Here is a 22,678-nt window from a genome sequence, read left to right as displayed (position 1 = left end):
TGAAAATTTAAATATTCGTATTTAAAAACCAAAACAATAAAAATATCTAAAATTAAATGTAAGTGTTATAAGTGTCCAAGCATTGGTATTTTTATCTTACTGTGCAAAATTTCGCATGTTTATTTAATTATGATAGATTTATAAGAGAAAACCTCTAAGGTTTAGACAAAATAAGGCAATTCGCTTTTCGAGAAATACGACACTCAAAAAAATGCTTTATTAATCTAAGTAGAATTCTGAATGTCAGTTAAAATTTATGGTTGTTATTTATATCTGCTAAAAAAAATTGTCTGTGGTACGTAGAATTTACAGCAGCGGTATTTTGGCAATAACTGCAAGCAAATTTAAATGAATGTCATTCGTTCGTCTCTCGTTGCTAGTCTTTTTTTATTTATCACAATCACTTTTACAGGAAATATGACAAACCTTAATCTGGATTTATGTACCACAGGTTTTTTTTTTGATAAAACCTTTACAAATAATTTAAATATAAATCCTGACTCTGTCATCTATATTAATCGAATACAAAATATATGCGAATCGCAGTGTTTACTGATCATTAATTCATCTTAGCTATATCTCTAGATACTTTCCGCCACGATCGCAAGACCATTTTTTCGAGTGAATAGAGAAGAATTAACAAAACTATGATGTCCCATTTGCTAGAACGCATTCACGAATTTTTACAAGTAAAGAGCAACGCTCGTCTACGGTTGTAAGCCAAGTGTAATTATTCATACGAAATAAATATGTACTATTACTATATGTTGGTGTGATCTCCAATAATTATTTTGACAGTGTTGCCCTAAGCGGCTTATTTTGCATTTTTGCGACGTGATAGGAGCAGAAAAATTGATATTTACAGCGTTTAATAATCTTTAACGAGGTAACGCGCGCCCGATTGTCGCGAGATTGATTATAGCTCGCGCGTTCATAACGCTCAAAAATAATTAATCGCGAACAGTGGTCGTACAATCGCACCGGCCGGATCGCGTCTATAACGGTTCGCACTAACGATGAATTGTTATGTACTTTTATTGTTTCTATTAAGTTGAAAATAATGCCGCGGCCGATAAGCCAGACTGTTAAGCACGCGATAGTCGGAGGCTGGCTTATTATTTTTCTGTCGGCTTATAACGTTCGTTTAGTATGTTGGGAATCTGTTTACGATATCTCATTACAAATAATTACGAAGCATAAAGGTATCAAATTTCTAAGAATGAAAAATTTATAAGAGTTTTTAGTACGCGAATTTTATTCATTGTTATACACAATATAATAACTTCAACATTACAAATTAATTTAGAACGTTGCAGACGTTTCGTAATAAAAATTATAACAAAATTTTTGTAATTATCATACAGAACTTTTGTTAAAAAACGATATGCTCGTCTGAATGTTTATTATAACATTATTTTGATTACTTGAATGTATTTTATTTTGTAGATATCGTGTCGAATTTATTATTATAGTATTACTGTTACTTTTTACAGTAACTTGTGCTATCACTTCAAGTAGCACAGAAAACGTTCTAAGGACAAATATAATTAACGTAATTTTCACTACAATATTTTCTTCGTGTACAAATAATTATATTCTCCATGTCAGTATATATGGGAAGGTGAAAGTGTGTTTTAGTATCTTTTCTCAGGTCCTTCTCCATCTAACATCATTAATCGACTCGCAATATTTCTAGCACCTTCGACGAATTTAATTTCACAGTGACTGACAATCGACAGACAAATTGCCCGGCAAGATCGTTTATTTCGGTCTTAACGGGCAATTTATATAACAGACACTGACGCTCACTGCAATATTTCCCATGAAATCACATCTACGCATTCTGCGGATTGCGATCTCGCGACATAAGACGATTCGTTTATCCCACTATACCCAAGCAGATGTACTGCTGCGGCAGCACGCACTTCTCCGAGGTCGGATCAAACACCAGGGTGTTCGGACACGTGAGATTACCCATTATAGCGTAACGGATGCCGTCCCAGTAGCACAGGTAATACTTCTTGCAGTTCACGTCTGGTATCGGGAATCTTCCGTATCGCATGCAGGGTGCCGCGGTAGTCGGCGGCGCCAATGTCGTCGTCGTCGTTGTCGTCGTTTGTAAGCACATCGCCCCAGGTAGGCATCTACCCAGAGTAGGATCAAATATAGCTGTTGTGGCGCATGAGAGTATCACTGCTACCAGGTTCATGCCATCGTTTATGCATATGTAGTAATTCTTGCACGTTCCGTCGTAGATCTCGAAGGTGCCATATTCTGTGCAGGTCACCGGAGTCGTTGTTTGTGGGCACGTCGTCCCGGTTACGCATCTGCTTAGAACAGGGTCGAATACGGCCGTGGTGGCGCATGCGAGCACCACCGGCACTATCTTCTCGCCGTCGTTCACGCATATGTAATAATTCTTACATGTTCCGTCGTAGATCTGAAAGGCGCCGAGGCCTAGGCAGATCGGCGGCACTGTCTGAGCTTCCGCGATCCCGATCGGGCAGAGGAAGAACAGGAAGCACGACAGAACGAAGACGAAGAAGCTCGCCATGTTGCGCTGCGTGTGGTGCTGCATGAAAGATTCAACGCGACTGTTTTTGATGCATTCACAGCGATGAGTTTTATCACGTTCCCGTCGCTTATCATATATTATGGGCTGGTTTTAACTAGGATCTAAGTCAAGACAGCTGTACATCCAAATATAATTGCGTGCAGATAACGCGAGGACGCGAAGACGACTCCTCGATTTCCTCGCAAACTTCCACGTCTTACTTACAACCTAGTAAGCATCAAGTAACAGTAACGTAACGTCAATGTTACAATTTCCCACTCAACAATATAACTATTATATTGTTGTGTTATGGAACAGTTATATTGTTGAGTGGGAAATTGTACCATTGATGTTATATTACTGTTACTTGGTGTTTACTGGGAATCGATGCTAAAACTCTTCCCACCGGGGAAGTTCTTATATATTGAAACTCTTTAAGAATTTTCTTCTCTCAGAATTTACTTCTTCAGAGATGAATTTATTAAAGTCAGGAGAAATTCTGACTCAATTTTCAAGTGAGATAGATACGACATCTATCATATGAATCAATCATATAAAGAGATTCCTTTTCTTCATATTATAGAATATTTTTGCGATAAATGTTCATTCATATATATTTATTCATATATATTCTATATTACACACTCATATATATTCGATACTTGTTTATTGTAATGTTTATTATATCTTTAGCGACAATGTTTGAGTTTAAAAAGAATGTAATGCGTTTAAATGTATACGTACGTGCCAGTAACCCTGAAAAGATTAATGGGGGTTTTGCTAGCTTTACTCATTGACGTTCTTTGACTTCCTTCTAACGTAATCAGACAATAATTTAGTGTCATATGTCACTGTGACTCGATAAAAATGTGAGCGCTGCATACTCGATGTCGTGAAATCGAGACGGCGGCTGCGCATCCCCGACGATCCTTTCCAGGTGAAACGATTCCGCGTGCCCGCGCGCGCGCGTGCTTTTGAACGCGACCTTACGACGAGGAAACCGAGGGTGAATCCACGGAATACAAAATCGCCAGAAAGCGACGAGAAAGTCGCGCTGGGTTTTACTGTCTGAACGTAACATTGCTCGCGGTTGTGCGTGCTGGCACCGCGCGTCGATTATGCGTGCATATTCTGCACGTCCGTACGCATCGGGACGAAATAGGTCGGCGTATGCGTATTCCGCGTATGTCGCGGGGATTTATGTTGCTTCTTGTCTCTCCGTTTTGAAAATTCATTTCACCTCTATTGCTTGCCGTTGATTGTACAAACGCTTGAGTGATGATTCTGAATTACCAAAAATCGCGCTAAATAAATGTAACCTATTTTATTTTTTCAATTAAAAAATTTTTTAATTTAAAGTTTCAATTTTTAATTAAATTTACTCATTTCTAATCAATTATTTTTTAATATTAATTATTTTATTAATTAATATTTTCAATCATATTAATATTTTTAATCAATTCCGTTTAATTTTTAATTTTCAAGATAAATTTCTTTTTATTCTTTTAATTTTTTATAGTCGTTTTATCGGCTCTTTATAGAGCCCGTACAAGCAATTTTTTAGACCCAATTATTTTACTTATTACTTAATTATTTTATATATAACTTAATATGCTACACACAGAAAATAAATATAACGCATGACACTGTACTGAAATATAAAACAGTGATCAAGCATCACTATAAGAAATCTTTATATTTGCATGACGGATATCCCAATTTTCGAGTCTTGATTCCAGGTAGTACTCCCCGTATTTACATTGTCATTGGGGGAGTTCTCCGGGCAGACGGTGAATCCCTTCTTCTTCCTGTGTAACAGCTAGTTCGGAAATTAGTTACTTACATAGAGGAATCCTTCACTGGAGCGGAGGGAAAGGTGCGACGGAAGGGAGATACAAAGAGGGAGACGAAGAGAGAGAGAGAGAGAGAGAAAGAGAGAGAGAGAGACGGCAGGAAAGAAGGAGAGAAGCGCAGATGTATATAAGTGACTTGGGTTGAAGACGCTCCAATGGACTCTCTCTTTGACCTTAGTCAAGTGCGCATCTTTCCTCCCATTTCCTCCATCCCCGTTCCCCCCCTCCGCGTATGTGATCTCGCACCTTTTCGATCCTGCGTCCTTCCACTTCAACCTTCACCTTCGCGCGGCGAGGAGGAGAATCCGGGTCCTCGCGCTCTCGCCGGTCGCGCTTTTGCAGTGCCGCGAGGATGACGGAGTAGGACCGAGAGTTTCGCGCGAGAGAGATATTCAGTTTTGCCGCGAGGAGAGATACAGGACGAGCAGTGAGATTTCGCTTGCCGCGTGCGACTTGTGACATGTTTCTAACGGGAAGGTCCTGACTGTGAGAGAGATGGACCCTCGAACAGTGAGTAGTAACAGTAATAATGGCAGGAGACGTCGTTTATTTTAACATAAAGAGCTGTCAGTGGAATCGTTAGCATTGTCGATGATACTGCCACTGTGATCAATCAATGTGACATCCTAAATTTATCTTGAATTGTTACCAACTTGCTGTCCAATCGTGAAGTTAATAAGCGAGTCGTTTCGATAAGTTTCATAAAATCATTTCCATTGTGACTATGAAACGTGGAAATCTATGAACGCGTATCTGGGTTCTTCTTTTTCGTCGTAATGTTCCTCGCAATGAGGATAATGAGGCAAATTGTGCGAGCCGAAGGACCACGAAGTAGCGGGAGGTATTGTGAAGTAGTCAGACTTGGCAACGTAAAAAAATATGTATGCCGTACTTTCGAATTTAACTTACATTGTATATACTCAGATAGACAGGTACGTAAATTTGACAGCAATCCAGATAGAATTTCAGGTGTACATAACTTTAGCAGCAATTTTATTAGTCGATTTGTAAGAACTGCACCCTTTATGAGTGATTCATATGGCATTTACATTTATCACATAAAATGACTAGATAAAAATAGGAAAGAAATATTAAAGAAATGTTCGAAATTGGTTGAAAACAATCTGTCATGTAAAATATAATGAATATCTGAGTGTAACTAAAAATTCTTATTATTGTACGATATAAATTTAATGATTAATGCAATATATATATTTGGTTCACAAATATAACGAAGACAATGGTAGAATCTCTATTTTTTATTGTCTCATGTCGCGATAATTATGAAAGTTTGGGAAGCGCCGTTTCGCCGGTGAAATCGCCTCGAATTTGTTTGCATATTTGATACGCACGAGTGACGAGTACCGTTATAGTAAATTGATGATTACAATATAATGTAGATAATTATGGAAAAGTGATTGCACCCGAGCGCGCGCGCGCGCGTGTGTATGTGTGCCTGTGTGTGATTCCATGGACTAAGTGTGTTTTTTTTTCAAAATCTATTGTACCACAGACCTTGTGCAAATCGATTCACTCGAAATTTCGAAGTTACGCTCTCCTTTGGGACAGATCGATCGGATCTCGCTGAAATCATTTCACGAAGTCATGTTCTTTAATTAGCCAACATCGTCGGAGTGGTATGTTAATGCTGTGTCTCGAAAGCCGCGGCTGATTTATGCACGCCATGAATCGTCGATCGCGCACGACGAACAAGCGACAAAGAGGTACGTCGCTTTCGAGACGAACGATCGTGCCGTTCGGCACGGCGCCAGTTGAACAGGGAAACTCTTTCGGATGACCTAAATCTGTCGCTTTCCGATTCGCACACCTCATCCAGCCGTGATTTCCAAAAACTTGCGCGGCAAAGCGCGGAAGCCTCGCCGGAGCACTCTGCGCGTATCGTCCTGTGGGATTATTGTTCGGGATATCGCCGGTTTTCTCCTTCCATTTGTTCATGGAGGATTAAAATTTGACGCGTCTGTCCTCTTTTGGACGACATCCATCATGTCGCTGATGCTGTGCTCCACGGCACTAGTTAGCTCGCCGCACTAGTTTCAGTTCCGAGTACACACAGGTGTGCTGTTAACGGATGAAGCACGGGAGCGCGAGAAATCATCTTCTCAGAAGAGGAGATTTTAGGCTTACTTTCTATTGTCACGCTTTATGGGGCCGGTTTTGATTGAAGCCCATCTGCACGTGCGTTTGACGTCTCCCAACGAATCTGAAGAGCTATTTATCTACTTCAACCCGGCGTCAACTTTCAAACATAGAAACCTTTTGCATTAGCTCAGTCAAAAAGTTCGTCTTTTTTGTAAACGTCACATACTTTGTAATACAGGCAACGAGATTCTAATAATATTTCGCTGTCAGAATGGAAGATCATCGACAACGATTAATGCTCGTTGATGACCCGTAAACAACCCGTAGCGATATTAATCACGAAGGAATTATTCGTCAACTGTCGCTTAGTATAGAGAATAATAATTTTATTACTTCAGCTTACAATGCCAGAAAGGAACTTGGTTTCATCTACCTCATTCACATTCATTCTATTCCTTATCGTCCTCCTTACATTCATTTCTTGTCCTAAATATTTAACTTATCCTATCAACTATCGTTTAGTAAAATTTGTATAAAAAAATCGAATCGGATATTTTGACTGACTTAATAGTACCTCGTGAAGAAGAGGAAAGGAAACGGTGTCGTCACACTCTTTATGACATTCAATGTTTCTACGAATTGTCAACATCGTGGCTCAAAGTGGGTGTATCGGAGAGGCTCGCGTGCCTAATTTATACTCGTGTGACGCAACGTGAGTTTGTTCTCGTGTGCCATTAGTTTGAAGAAACGCGACAAGTAAGCCAACGATTGCGTTGACAAAATAAAGGTGAAACCTTCTTCCGTTTGTCAGGCGCATCCTTTCGCGTGTTGTCAATACTGACACATTCGTCGCCAATGTGGGTCGTGCTTTCTTTGTGCGTATCTGACGAGACACTTCCCAACACCGTATAGATTCGGCCTTCATCTTCCCTTTTCACTTCGCGGGACCGACGCGATTGGATTTTTCAGAGCGAGAGATCTCGATATCTCTAATATTGCCGATCCGCGGATTCAATCTGCAGATAGCGTGGCGGCAACATAAAAAAAATATGTGTGCCGCACTTTCCAGTTTAATTCACATTGCGTATGCTCGGATAGACAGGTGTACGTGTAAATTAGGCAGCAACCCAGATAGACAGATGTACGTGAGTTTGACAGCAACTTATTAAATCGTTCTGCAAAGCTTGCGTCTCTTATGAGTGTAATGTGGCTCATATTACACTCATACGCATCATATAGAATGACAAGATAGGGATACTAAAAGATACTACGATATGAAAAAGATACTAAAAGAATCTAGAAGAAAGAGGGTTTCTTCGAAACAGCGTGTCGCGCAAAATGTGATATAAAAACCTGAATTCACTTGAGGAAAATCGCGCAGATTGTTAGAAGCGAACGCTCGATGTGTGTTGTATTTTCGTGACGCGCACGCCCAACTGGAGCAACTCGCGATGTAAATACGCTGACGTTAACTCTCACCGTCTCGACGCTCCTGCAATTGTCTCCCACACCCGTCCAAGCACCGTTAGGGCTCGTCTCTTCTACAAACTCCTCGAGATTCCCTTGATTTTCACTCGAGCGTTCCCACGGAATTGTCGAGTTTTGGAATTTGCTGTGAAAAGTGACAATGTCCTCTCGGTCTCAGACGCGTTCCGTCTGACGTCTCTCTGAAAACTTGTCGGAAAATATAGATCTTTCGGATTGTTACATGGAAAATGACTTGAGGTAATTGTATCCCTAATTACCATATTTTCAATGACGCATCCCCGCTCATTAATTTGCTATTACATTAAACAAAATTACATTCGCTTTATTACCTAATCACTATTAATTTGAAACGAAATCGAGAGATCTCAGATCAATCTTCGAAGCTCTCGTGGAGGCGGATTAATATAAAAGTCCTATATACTGTTTTATGATATTTGCGATAATTATCGAGATGTTAATTAAAAAAGATTTGTGAATGATCACGCGAGGGATATAGTGGATGGAGAGCTTCGCAGGTTATTCTGGGACACCCTGTACACGACTACCTCGATCGCAAATTTAACATCACTAGCGAAGAAAATGATCAGCAGCACCAGGCATCGAAAGTTTCGCCTTTGAGGATCCATTTCACGGGATATTTCCCCGAGATTTCTCGCGTGCGCGTCGCTAATCAATGATAATCGTTTCATTGCGGGCGACGTTATCCCAAGTAACGAGAGCACAGTCTCGTTATCGGCTGCGTTTAGCGCCACTGTTCGTTTTCCGAGCCGTGGCTCTCCGTATACACACGCACTCACACTAGCATGCGCGCGGTCCCGCGTTACATCGTCTTCTTTCACTGTGGACCCCTCGACTCTCGTAATACCCACAGCCCACTTACCTACATTACACGTTTCGAGTGTGTGCGCCCGTCACATCCACCGTTTGGCGACGAGTTCGCGCGCAGTGGCGTAATCAATTTTAATAATCGGACATTTCAGTAACGAATCTCTCTCCGCGGCCGTGTGAGATGTTCTTAATGACGAAGCGACCGCTATCAGCGACTGCATGCTCGTCGCTTTCGGCCGGACGTTTATTAGCATCTACAACGTGTACTCGTGTCACATTAATATCGGGCCGTCACGCGTCTGTGATAAATCAGGATCAACCGAGAATGCGCGATCATTAATTAATACAAATGATTATCATTTGCAGACTAGCGCGTTGTTTCCATATTTGAAATGACTAAGAAGCAGCTGTTGCTTATGAATGGTACAATTGTCTCGATTTATGTGTGCATGGAGAAAATATTACAGCAAAGGTTACATCAAAATTGTTGTAATAAATTATTATAATTCTCACTGTAATATTTTCTTCATGTACACTGAGAAAAAGGGTTTGGTATATGTGACTGTAATTGCATAAACTTTGTAATAAGGAAAACCAACGTTAGTCAAGAAAATCAGCATTAGCCAGGAAAATCAGTTATAGTCAGTTATTGTCAGGAAAAATGATAGCGTTAGTGATAAGAACTTTATACATACATATTGCTGCTACTACTCTTTTGTTGGAACAAAACAGAAGATGTTTGGTCTCGAGAATCACGGTAACTTAATGAGATTTTCATGCTGAGTGTAGAGAGAAACATGTTTGTTTAAGTTGCGTGTGTTCGCGCAATGTTTCATCGACGTGTCCTCAAAAATTGGTACCGCTTGAACAGCGAATTTATGTCGATGGATCGCAGCATTGATCGCCGACCGCCGACGTGATTACGCTGCTGCGAATGTGCCGTGCGCATTTTCTCATGTTGCATCTTCTGTGTCAAGACCCCGCGATCTCGTGTTGTGGTCGGCGGCAATGTATCGCCGTCGCTCGATGGAACCGTAATCTTTCGTCTAAACGAGCGTAACGTTTCGAACGATTAGGGGAGAGAAGAGAAGAGCTCGGTATGTTCAATGAACGAATGTCGGTTGTCGATGATGATGCTGATGAAATCACCGGTGTGCCAAATCCGCGTGCTCTCGCCCAGCTGTTTTCTCACCGATCTGGCCGAGAAATCGAATCTATCCGCTTCTCCCGTTGAATCCCGACTCGCTTCCCCGTGTCCTTGATCTCGAGAGCACTCGCAGAGGAATTGCTATTATTCTACGATCTGTGTCCGGTTAATAGCTGCCGGGTGTTCGTAGCCTACTGACATCTTCCATTAAATATCCGCCTCGGGAAACAGTGTCGTCTTGCGAAGGAAAGTGTCGGCGTCAGACGCTGAAGAAAAAGAAAACAAAGAAGAAGAAGAAGGGGAAGAAGAAGAAGGCTCACGGAATATTCAAACTGAGTGGAATTGACTCATGCAAATGTGTCGCTGATTATGAAGCTTTGTATTATTACGTGTACCAAGAGCAAAACGGGATGGACCGAGCTGCCAAGCTGATACCGTGAACGAAGAGTCGTGTGCGCTTTTAGTATCGCGCACGATTTGCGCATTATACGCATCGCAGTGACGCGAGGCGCACGTTGGCAGTAATTTGCATAATTCGCGGTCGTACTTAACGCATCATTAGATGGGCGCCTTTTACACGACTTTCGCGTGTATCTTTCCTCTTTTTTTCCGTTTCTTCACTTTCTTACGCGACTTCCGGTTCGCGGGACAAACACGGTCACCCACGACTACTCTCGTTCTCTCTCACGGGAAGGAGAGAGATCGAAAGAAGAAGCAAAGAGAGAGAGAGAAAGAGAGCGAGAGAAAAAAGAAAGAGAGCGAGAGACAGAAAGAGATAGGAGGACGGCACACATATGCGTGCGTACATATACACGAGGAACTAGCACGTGGAGCTCTCCCGTAGCGTCTCTTATTCAATTTACGTGAGAGAATCTCAGTGATTCCCAAGTCGGATACAGGATCGCGTCCTCTGATCTTCTCTTCTCGATCATTTCGTTCATTTTCTTCGCAGTCTCCCGCGACTTTCTTCTCTTCCCCGCTGCCACGTTGGTGGAAGAAACTCGCGCGAGCAATTGCGCGGAATCGAATCCGCGGCGCGTTCTCGACCTTACCACCGATATCGCGTTCGCATGCCTCTTGACCCGTTGCCTCTTTGCATCGGTAATCACTAGCTGACACGACTTGGGCTTTCCTCGAGCAGAGGATGATTGCGGAGTTCTGTATCGGCGAAATAGGTTGAACAGCCGTCGAACCTACCTCAATGGCAATCGCAAATTGCCTTTTCGCTCGTTTTAAAAGCCCGTCTGGGAATTGTGACGGGCGCGCGCGCGCCTCATCTGTACATGCGAGAACGCGCGAGCGGATAGCGCGTAAGAGGCGCTCGGCGTAAAACTGAACGACGTTTGCTTTAATAACGCGCGAAAGAATGTGGATTACCGCGACGAGCGTGTGATTTGCTGCTGGGTAGTTCGGTGGCTGAAGACAGCCGTGAACGATTGTTACTCACTTCGCAATGGGACGATTTTCACTGCGCAGCGATATGCGTTTCCTTGCGAGCGCGCGCGCGCGCGTATGCATAAATTACGAGCGGCCAGATCCGAAGTGGCGCGCTAAAGCGGGGTAATCAGCTGAATCCAGGACTAAGGAGAGGAAAACCGAGGTCCCAACGAAGACACCGCTGTGAAGTAACGAGGGAGAGAAGACGTCTAGTTTCGCGCACGGCATACATAATCCACGACGACGCAGAACGATTCTCACGGGGCGACCCACTTCGCTCGCGCATCGCGGCTTATTCTCCTTCCCGTCGCCATTGACTACTGTCGCGGGAAGTATACATAATAACATAACGCGCGCGGGCTTTCATTCGTCAAATGATACCTCGAATAATATCGACGTGCCGTTGCCGAGCGAGGAGAAAGACCGCTGTTAGGACGCGCATCCATTAACTTCAACGGCAATACACACGTCTCGTTTGTTTCTCTCCGTCGTGCATCCACAGATGAATGCGTGAAACGATCAAGTGACGTTATTAGCGGAAGATTCCACTGAACAAACTTTAAATTAATTGACATCAACGCGATTTTTCGCATTTTAGATCTTGTCATTTTGATTGTTGCTCACTCAAAAATGTATAATCTTACCTCTAGCGGAATCCTTCTGTTATGAACTTAAAAGGGATTTTTTTAAGTAAAAAAAATACTCTAACATCCAAATAGAGAATATATTATTCGCAAGGTACTTTCTGTAATCTTGTTTACTAAGCAAAAACTTGTATTATTCGCAAGATATTTTCTGTAATCTTGTTTACTAAGCAAAAACTTTTACCGAAAGAATAATTCTTTCTCTTCTAATGAAGAGGAGTAATATTGTGCTTAGAATATTTTCCTTCAGGTTTTAGAAGAACCCTCTTAAAGTCATATATAAGAGGATTTCGCTGAAGATGAGATTCTAGTTTTTGGGTGCTGGCATTCAAGATCGATTTTAACGCCACGCCTTTCCGCGTTTCAGGTCTTGCTATTTCTATTGTCGCTGGTATGCGCTCTCGGCGCATCCCCGTCGATCTTCAAGAACGGTCGGGACGGTCCCGACTTGATCCGACACACTCGCAGGATCGGCTTAAACGAGTATCTCGTCCCACCGCCTCTGCCAAAGTTTCCTCCCGGCAGGACCGCGAGGTTGGCTCCTCCGGCTGAGCAGCCGGGATACTTCGCGAAGCTGATGAGCTGGTTGAACCCTTTCAACTATGTTTCTGCGTCACCGCCACCGCTGCCGCCGCCGCCACCGCCGCGTCTTGAAGCCCATCCCCCGCAACCGAGGTACATTCAACCTCCTCCTCCTCCTCCACCTCCACCACCAATTTCCGGATCATCCGGTTATGGCGACTCGTCGCCTCCGATTTACGACAGGCCGCCTTTGCCGCCAATCTTCAACAACCATCCGCAATATCGCGCACCGAAGAACTGTAACCCTTGCAACAAAGTACCTTGGATTCCTGTGAACGGTGAAGCGTCTCACCACTCTGCTGACGCGTCCTTCGTCTCACCACCGTCGCTGCCGCCACTTCAGCCGCCACCTTCAAGCGGAAGCTATTTACCGCCCAGTAATCCTATAGTTCATGACGCTTATCACGCTGCCTCGCAAGAAATCCGAGCTCCAGACCTTTCCTTTGCGTTGCCGTTACCTACCGCGGCACAGAACGTACCTTTGCTCAATCCATTACCGAATCCGCAATTGTATCCCGGAGCGACGCCGCCGCTCTTCAAAGCGACGGATTTCAATTACAACCCACTCATACAACCCACTCTGGGTGGAGTCCCAGAGTATCTGAACGCACCACCGTTGTCTGGGAGCGACCCGCTTACGGGAAATGGCATTTTCCCGAGTGCAGTGGAGTCTGGTTCTAATAATGGACATATTGAGCCATCCATTTACCCGAATAATCCCTCGACCCATTCGAATCTAGGAGTCGTTCATCAGGGCCTGGGATACACTGGCATCGGCGTGAGCAACAGTGGATTGGAACATCCGCACGTTCAGTATCACGGCGGGCACGGCGACTTGTCCTCCAGCGGCACTCAAGTGTCTCACGGTCACGCGGATCCTGTCTTGGGTGCGCAAGGATTCGAGAATACCGCGACTCATCATCAAGGCTCGCTCGACGTCGTGAGTCATCAAGCTTCCTTCGGCAGTTCCGCTGTTGCAGATCATCAGTCCTTGGGAGCGCTCAATAATGGAGGATTTCATATCGCTGGATCGAACGTGTTGGAACCTGATGGTTTTCTCGACAATTCCAGCCAGATCGCCCCGAATCTCCCAAGCAGCTACGGTATTTCCGGTCTCGATCGGCCATCGGACAATTACCAGCATCAGTACAACGACTTGTTCTCCAGCGGCAGCGTCGTTACGGATTCCCACGCGCCTTCGCGCGCCACAGACGGATCTCCCGCGAAGATTGAAGATCCAATACATTTTGAAGAGTCACCGTTGCTAGATCTCACGCACAAAGGTGAAAGTCGGACGCACTCGTCCTCGATACCACCGACCTCTAACGCGCTCACGGATTTGAACGAGAGTGTCGAGACAGGCGGCGCGACGACCTTGGCGCCCGGCGTCGAGCACTTCAGGACTCATTCAGGCATTCCCGCCTTGACGGAGTCGCGCTTCCCCGCGGATGACGTGCTGAAGACGTTCGAGTCCTTGGAGTCGCTTGAGAAATCGAATGCGATCGACGACAGCGCGAGCTCTCAGCTCGTCAACGACGCTCATCGTAGTCCCGCGGATCCTCAAGAACAGAAAGTCTCCTACTTTCAGTCGCTCACACACAACCTGGCGGGATACTTCCGGCCAGATGTCACGTCGACGACCACGAGGAGCACGGAGAGAGGGTCGCTTTGGGACTCTCTGGTGAATGTTTACGACAATGTGCCTGAACACCAGATCGACCAGTCGGGTGAAAATGTCGATGTCGACTTGGAGGACACGAACCTGCACACCAGTTCACAGAGTCCGAAGAGGAATAAAAAGGTGACTCGGCCAAAAGTTTACTCGAGTAGAAGCGCGATTTTAAGGGAAGCACGATCTTATAATCTGCTGTCGCGACTTAAATTGTTTAGGTGCAGGTGATCATACCCTACACGTCGAAGCACACGCCGGTTCCGTTCCAACCGGTGCGCGACCAGAATTACGGGCGAAAGGCCTTACCTACGGGTGATGCCTCCGATCGTGATAATTACATCAATGAAGAGTCACGGAAGAAGATTAAAGTGTCAGCTCTTCCGGACTCCTCCCACAGCTTGCAGACTTGGCCTGTCACTGTAGCGATATCGGAAGAGGTCACCGGTAAACCGGCCGGGATCAAGGTGAACAATTCCATAGACGTGCACAGATTGCAGAAGAACATCGACAATTGGACGATACAGGCATGTTACATGCTTCTTATTCATGCATGAATAAGTTCTTGCGAACATATGCCAAATCTTTTAAGAAGGGATCAGCACCCTATTTGGAATAAATTCCTTGATTCAATGATTCAGCAATGTTATTGAATCAAGACCTATTTTAACTACGGCGTTGTTGACTACATCTACTGATTCAACAGCATTTTTTGTCGGATTAACAATACATGTATATACTTTATCTGCGCTCAATTTAGGAATATTCAAAAGGCACTACCGCCACTACAGCGTCACCCAGTTCAGCCAAACCGTATCTCTTCCCTTCGAAGCAGATTCCCGACAAGTACCTGACGACTATCGAGCCTGTCGATGTCCATGTGGACAATTTTCGCGACGAGAGCGTCAAAACATTCACATTGGGTGGATTCAGTTTCAATGACCAAGAACGCGAAGGTTCATCCAGCAACCACGTAGAAGGACCTCGAATACAAGTAATTAAGCGAAACCTCGAAGAGGTCGACGTATAATCTTGGGTGATCATCCGCGACAGCTCTTCCGTGTCTTTTGTTCAAGGTGGTAACAGGAGACAAGGATCAGTCCAAGGTTTCTACCGAGGGCTCCGTCGACATCGTCACCGCGCGTTCGGCGAACGACTTCGCATGGCAAGATTTCCCCATGGACATTTCTCCAGTGAGCAAGGAACGAGTCTACGTGGTGACGCCGCAGCCTATCCTGACTACTTCCAGTGCAACGACAAAGGGGGCGGAGAGGAACTCGATAGAATTGACCGAAGCTTCGAAAGTGGACATTAAGGAGAGTCAGAAGGAGACCGACCCGTTCGAGTCGATCGAGAAGGCCTACCAAGTGCTGCCTCAGGCTGTAAATAACTTGGCGGTGGCTTCCACCGGTCCCGACAGTGTTCCTCTCTGGGGCATCATGGAGCACGAGGACTTCGGATCGCTCAACGATAGCGGGCACGAAGATCACGAAGACAGCGAACCTGAGGGCCTTGTGCTGTACGATGGACACTCGAAGGCATGTATTGTTGTCAGTCTAAACAACGTGCTTTGCTTATGCATGCGCTGTTCTTTTCCTAGGCCTATGTTAATAGTCATTACTTGAAACTTTTCCCACGTGAAATACTTAGATTTGAATTTAGAGTTGAGTCGTTCATTTAAATTCTATAATATACGCAATATTACATTTATAATCGCGATTTAGTTGAATAATTCATGTCTAACTTTGAATTCAAACCTGAGTATCTTATTTGAGACAAGTTTCAAGTAAGTAATCGCGATTCAACTGAAAAATTCTCATCTAACTCTGAATTTAAATCTGAGTATCTCACTTGAGTTTCAAGTAGTAACTATTATCAAATGAGCCTTAGGCTCTGAACTTCCTGGGCGTGAAGGAAATTAGAAATGACTTCTCTACGCTTGCTGTCTAAACAGTTTGGTTGAATCTCGTCTCTATGCCTGGCATTTTGACCTCTTTTCATATCCCTTTTACAGGTGTCGCGTGCCAAGCGATGACGCATTCACGTGGAGAATGCTTAAGACAATTGGTTGTGCATGTGTAGACAGTGCCTGACAGTGTGTGCTTTAACGCGGACGACAAGCGACTGTGAACAATCGGTTGAAAGCGCAGCCTCCCGACCGCGTTTTCACGAACCTCTTCGATCTGACGGCGCCTTCATGTAAAAACGGGTGCTTCGATCCTACGTAAGTGCGCAAGTGATTATCGTGGCCAGTGCAGCGGATCCATGTATCTCGTAATCCGGACGAGTGTATTTTTGTAAGTTTCTGTTATAAGTAACCCCGCACAATAAATCCCAGTCGATTTTACTCGCAGGGTAAAATCGCAAGTACCGTTGCTCTCATCCTCTTTCTTCCTCTTTGCATCTCAGCTTTAGAAAATCGTTTTCGCCTCGCAGTCTGGTCGCGTTCACCTGTCCACCTTAATCCGCTTTTCACGCATTCGCTGGCCACGCTCGAACGTCACTTTCGCCGATTTCGCAAAGCTGGCCGTTCGTCAAGAAGTGTCACGACTATTCGCGCACCGTTGCATCTAAATATACGCGTTCGTGTTATGCATACATGCATATCGCGCGCGACTCGGCCGATTGTACGGTGAAAGGAGACTCTGGATCCCGAATTTTGAGCACCTCCTTCGGCGTCGTTCGTTCTAATGCAAAATCGTATGGCAGAGAAAGAGAGACTCGATTCCGTCGTACGATATTCGACAAAAGCACTTTGCATGTGTATACGTCGTTCTTCTCTTAGTCTCTGATTTTCTTGGACGCGAAGAGAATAGAAATGGCGTCTTTGCGCTTTGCTTCCCAAGTCAGCGCGCGCATGTCAGGGGAGAAAATCGGACGTTATCGCGTTCAGAGAGATCATAGATTTAATGAGCGAGAAGTCGCGAGAGTCAGATGAATGTAACAGCGCTGATCGTGGCTCGATGCAACATTATCTACATTTCATTGACCTTCGAACTTCCTTTCCGGGTCTCTTCAAGGAGATCACACGTTGCCTGTCACAGCGAGACGTGGGAACTGCCGCCGGAAGCAGGTGGGAAAAGAGGTGTTCCATTGTCTGAACGACGTATCGTCGCGGATACACTCTAGCCGCCGACAACGTCGCGCGAGTCGACTAGGCGCTGTAATTAGATCCACTTCTGCGGTAAATGGCATCGAACAAGGACACGACCTTAATTGCGAGCGTGCCGCGAGGATAGAAGTTTTAACACGCCGACCGTAATAGAGGCATGTAAGAATTTTTAATTCCCTTTCACGCGCTTCACGTGAAATCGAGAATCGCACTAGTTAGGAAATGCAGCCCTCCTCCGCGATTGTCAAGTCAGCTCATAGTCGCGCTTTCGAACACAATGTTCTGCAACTCCCCCGCAACACGCGTAAATAAATATAATTTATTTAAAGAGACGTACAATTATTTGGAGCGCCGGTTTATAATCATGTCAACGATCTCGATTTCCGTCGCGCGGAGCACGTCCGAATCACCATCTCCGTTAGCCACATAGTCACCGTGATGGCGGTCACGCAATTGATCAGAATAATACAGGTTGAGTAGCTCCCGGTACTATCCCGTATTACACCTGCAACAAGTCAGTTCTTCGTTTTAATATTCGTTCATTCGTGTTAACGGTGCGCGTGTGCATTCATTCGCAAAACAACTTGAATACATTCTTTCGCATCAAATGATCACAGTTGCGAGCCACTATTCATGAGTCTGCGCGCTAATTTGCCATGATTGAAATGACGGAAATGAGACACCCGACATCATAACTACAGTGGAAAATTCAGGCAAGACGCAAGTACCTCCATTATATTCTTATATATTAGATAAGAATATATAATAGGAGGCTGATATTTATGCTCTATTGTCACTTTGATTGCTGTCACAATTTATGACACAAATTTTTAAACAAGTGGTTTGCAATTACGGCTACTTAACGCAATGCTAGCTTGAAAAGAAAATGTGTGAATATTGTTTCGCAAAAGAATATACGTCACACAAATCACATATGAAATAAAAGGCGACATTGTTGAAAGAAATTGACACGCGAAGGGAAAGCGGACGAATAATCTTATACCGATTAAGGGGCCGAAGCATGTGAGTATCAATCCATTGACCATCATCTGAATACCCGAGGCGCTGGGTAATTTTGCAATGGGCACGTGATTAGGAATCACCAGGACCATGTAAACCGATCGAATTCCTTTCGCCATTCCCAATCCGACAGCCACGATCAACACTCCGATAAAGCTGTTCACGAAGAGCAACGCTGCGCCGGAAAACAAGCAAGAATACAATCATAAATTCGCTGTTTCTTTTCTTCCTTTTTACACGTCTGTCTCTTTCTTCTTTCTCTCTTTTTAAGTTAATATTCAACAAGGAGATATCGTCAGTATACGTTACAGGTTCGGCTAATTATCAGAAGGCACAGGCTGAACAGGTACATCACTCTGGCCGGCTGATGCAGCCACTCCTCCAGGAAAGGAGACGCACCTCTGTTAATGAGATCGGCCATCGCGATGAGGCTCATGGCGCTAGCGATTTCTGACGTTGTCATGTTCATGTCAGCGAGAATGAACGGCGTCAGTAGCGAGAAGTTCGCTTCCGCGAAAATCGCCACCGACATACCAAGCATCATGTTCACGTAGATCGGATCGCGCAACAGATCGAGATCGTACATGGAGGCGAACCATTGCAGGAATCGCCGGATGGCGGATTTACTCTCGCTACTGCAACGTAATCATGCGTTGTATTAAAAATAAAAATCAGTAAATAAAAACGATATTTTTATATCGCGTATTTTATCGAGCAACGATTTCTTTTCATTTTGCAGGCGATCGGAATGAGAAAATATCAGTACGCACCTCCAAGGAACGTCTTGTGGATGTCCTGAGGAATCCTTATGTCCTTAGGACGTCTCCTGGATATCCTCAAGACGTCCCTTAGAATTTCTGTATACATGGTAAGAAATATTTTGTATTTGTGTTGAAGTCGATTGGTATAGAAAATCTTGCATTGAATTTTTAATATACCCGTGTGTCAGTTTAATATATTGTTATTGTGTTATTTTAACTGATTTGCGTTCAGTTCATATAAGATATAACACTTAGAAATAATAAATATGAATAAGTGTAGTTCTGACCTAATCTAAACTAATCTGGGACCTTTTTAGGAAAGAGATAGCCTGATTCTTCAGTTATAAACATTCATAGAATAATTGCGGTCTTCGATAAGTTAAAAGCCACATCACATTTCCTCGTACGTACTTATTATTGTCGTCGTCGTTTACTACGGTCGGAGAGTTATCTGTTTTTTTCTCAATCAGCGAATCTTTTTCCACGTTGTTTTGACAATTCCCATTTACTTCGTTGTCACCGATAAAGATCAGTTTTTTCGTTATCGGCGCGGGCTCCTCGAAGATTTTTATGCTGCTACCGAGATTGACGCTGTTCGCTAAAAGCACACCACACAGACTGTCAGATTGCTCACGATCTTAATTCTAACGATTCTCCGACGAGGTTGGAGTCGATTTTTTCCGCGGCGGAAATGCGTTCAGACGCTACTCGTAGGAAATTAGAAATTCATGAAAAATGTTACAACTTCTTCGCGCAAAGAAAAAGTCGACTCCGCGTGTTTCTAAAAAAATGGCGGTTTTTAATCGTTACGAGATCGTTACGTTATCTGCTCATAGTTACTCGAATTCCACCATGAAGGTTTCAAATATTTGCGGCTTCCATACAAATTCGTCATCGATGTCCCGTTTATTATCGACATCTCGATGTCGTAATTCGCGTCGTGCGACGTGTCTGAAATGTGAATTTTGTACTCCTAATACTTGCGTCAAAACCATTCGATTAATTTACAATTTTAATAAATCGTGAAGGACTTGTGTGTTATCGGCCCATACTTGTTCTAGTCTCCACAGAAGTCTGCCGAGGTAGAGGCGTATCGAATCCATAAATGCTTCCGACTTCGCTATCGTGATCGATGGTCGACATTTTTCTCTTTCTCTGATGACTGTTCGTCAACGATCTCGAAGATGGTAGTGCTATTTCGTCTTCGACGTTAATGCTTGACGTATCTGTGAGAAATTGATAATTAGAGGCGAAAGAATGAGAGAGGATTCCGAGTGTCGCGCGCGATCGACGATTTACTGAACGAATAGGTACCTCCTTCGGTATTGTTCAAAATGTCAGTTGTTTTAGGGATTGTTTCTAAGCAGATGGGTATGCTTTTCATATGCCACTTAAGCGGCTGTAACAACATAGCGCCCACCAACGAATGCAGACTGTAAGCGCCAAGCAACAAGATCGTCCCCTGTTTGAGATTAGTGCTGTTAATATAAAAACTGGGTATTTTCAAATACTCTCTCGATGGGCGGAGGTATGTTTCAGGTATCAAAGTACTCGAGAAATTTGAACAATTATCCTTAGTGAGTTAATAATTCGAAAGATGTCGGGTGTCTGAGTAGTATTTGGCAGAGTTGGGCATTAATCGATTAAAAGTTTCTTTGACCAAAAGAATCAATAATAAAAATTAATCAATCGTGACACATAAAATTACTAATAATTTCATCAATTGATTGATTATTATAGTGGCTGAGGTATCTGGCTAGTCGGAATTGACGCCACTGTTTGAAATGTTGCGCCCTTTGAGTCGCGAGTGATACCCTTCGGTAGCGATATAATTCGCAAATAATTATAACTCGCCTATCACGATCGGACAAATGGAAGTAATGCGAGAAAGAGGAAAGAAAAGAGGAGAACACGTCTCGCTGAACGGACCATTAAACTCGCGCCGTAAATCGACAGTTCCGCGCGCGCGGAGGATCGCGAATCACCGTTCGCGACATTAAACGTGGACCGTGCAGTCAGCTCGACAGCAAAATAAATGAGCCGACCCACATCGATAAGTAATTGTTGCGGTACTTTACGATCGGCTTTAATCCTGACCGGAGATGCCGGCCTTATCGAAGTCGCGCGTGCGAGAACACGACGAGACTTTGTATTTCCCGGCATCCTTTCGTTAATCCGCGCGGTCTCGCGCCTGGGAGAGCATCTTCTATCCATCGCGTTACTTTACTCGCCCACTGAGCCTCGTAGCTGGGTACCTGAACGTCGTAAGTCGACAGCAAGAAGGACACCACTTGGGGCATGATGATCGGCCCGATGCCCATGATAGTCACGGCCAGGCTCATAGCTCGTGTCCGTTTCTTGGTGAAGTAAGAATTCACCGCCAAGGAAAATCCGGATATCGACAGTCCCATGCCCGCGGCTGTGAGAAAGGAACGCAAACGAGATCGACGATTAATTTGCGCGTACGTTATACTGTGAGAAATTTGCATTATACTTTAATAACACGCATATTTATATTTCTATAATGATGATAGTGAATTTAAACAGATTCGTGATAGCAGCACTGGTCTCGACTCAGGTCGACCACCTGATTCTTTTTGTCTTACTCACAGGCCAGTAATCCATAAAATAAAATAATGAGGGTGAAGCTGTTGGAGAATGCCGTCATCGTCACTCCGAGCGATAGTAACATGCTCCCGACTATCGATACCTTCCGGTAACCGTAGGTCTTCAGGAGAGGCCCGTTGAACACACCCAGTAGCATACCAAACGCAAAATTCACGTTGATTATGACCGCCGTGTCAGTCGCGGTGAGATTGAGTTTGGTGAAGGATTCCTTGAATACCAATCCAAATGCTTGTATCACCGCTATAGTCGACAACTACGGAATAATGATCCTCAGATTATTTCGCCATAGTGTTGCCGCTACGTTCTCTAAGAAGTAAGCAGACTAATCCTTTAATTGAACACGTTTGTGAGATCTTGTGATGGCCTTTAATGGCTTATATTTTCATCACGGAAGTCGTATGCGCATCATTATTTTTAGCGTACTTTCGCGCTAGGATCTTAACCTATTAGCAGCATGTGTTTCACATATTTATGTTCTTTATATTGAATAAAATCAAGTAATGAATATATATCTTTATTCTGGTATTCTCAGCACCTAATTTCCAGTTATATATATCCGCCCCTTTATAAAGAATATTTCTAACATTAATTAAGAATCCAGGAAGTAAACAGGCTGATTCTTTAATTGAACACGTGGAATCATCATGGCCCTCAATGGGTTAATGGGTTAAAATTCCCCGAGACGCGACTTACACTGTTTAACGCGTGAGCCACGACGATCATCCATCCCCATCCTCCGTCTGGCGGTACTTTCGTAGGCATCTCGAAAGTGAACGTGAGACACTCTCGCAGTTGCACAACGTCAAAGCGAACTTTGATGAATTAATGATTCCAGGTGCGAGGTGACGAAACGTC

General features: G+C 44.0%; 3 protein-coding genes across 5 annotated transcripts; 1 reads left to right on the top strand and 2 right to left on the bottom strand.

The window, feature by feature from the left end:
- Window positions 1–368: 368 nt before the first annotated feature.
- LOC116841100 lies at window positions 369–2,621 on the bottom strand. Its single transcript, XM_032808640.1, has one exon. It carries the CDS (start codon window positions 2,576–2,578, stop codon window positions 1,880–1,882), a length of 699 nt encoding a protein of 232 aa, XP_032664531.1. The 5' UTR covers window positions 2,579–2,621; the 3' UTR covers window positions 369–1,879.
- A 1,964-nt stretch (window positions 2,622–4,585) lies between these two features.
- LOC116840952 lies at window positions 4,586–19,130 on the top strand. 2 transcript variants are annotated; one of them, XR_004377455.1, is made up of 7 exons: window positions 4,586–4,917; window positions 12,419–14,434; window positions 14,524–14,829; window positions 15,063–15,296; window positions 15,379–15,840; window positions 16,317–16,599; window positions 18,746–19,130. XR_004377455.1 is itself a non-coding variant. In XM_032808333.1 (6 exons), the coding sequence occupies exons 1-6, from the start codon at window positions 4,903–4,905 to the stop codon at window positions 16,335–16,337; spliced, it is 3,054 nt and encodes a 1,017-aa protein (XP_032664224.1). In that variant the 5' UTR covers window positions 4,586–4,902; the 3' UTR covers window positions 16,338–19,130. The 2 variants fall into 2 exon arrangements, 1 of the variants encoding a protein (XP_032664224.1); XM_032808333.1 differs by having other exon boundaries at window positions 16,317–19,130.
- LOC116840953 lies at window positions 17,191–22,665 on the bottom strand. 2 transcript variants are annotated; one of them, XM_032808334.1, is made up of 11 exons: window positions 22,517–22,665; window positions 21,806–22,076; window positions 21,451–21,614; window positions 20,510–20,657; window positions 20,248–20,421; window positions 20,036–20,146; window positions 19,607–19,793; window positions 18,744–19,069; window positions 18,418–18,609; window positions 17,752–17,919; window positions 17,191–17,463 (listed from the first exon to the last, which is right to left on the bottom strand). In XM_032808334.1, exons 1-10 carry the CDS (start codon window positions 22,583–22,585, stop codon window positions 17,777–17,779), a joined length of 1,785 nt encoding a protein of 594 aa, XP_032664225.1. In that variant the 5' UTR covers window positions 22,586–22,665; the 3' UTR covers window positions 17,191–17,463; window positions 17,752–17,776. The 2 variants fall into 2 exon arrangements, with proteins under 2 accessions (XP_032664225.1, XP_032664227.1); XM_032808336.1 differs by having other exon boundaries at window positions 18,834–19,069.
- Window positions 22,666–22,678: the final 13 nt, after the last annotated feature.

This window comes from Odontomachus brunneus, unplaced genomic scaffold (genome assembly GCF_010583005.1).
Source record: "Odontomachus brunneus isolate Ranch 3 - 2012 unplaced genomic scaffold, Obru_v1 Obru_scaffold_013, whole genome shotgun sequence".
Classification (NCBI taxonomy): Eukaryota; Metazoa; Arthropoda; class Insecta; order Hymenoptera; family Formicidae; genus Odontomachus; species Odontomachus brunneus.
This window is presented reverse-complemented; position numbering and strand designations above follow the sequence as displayed.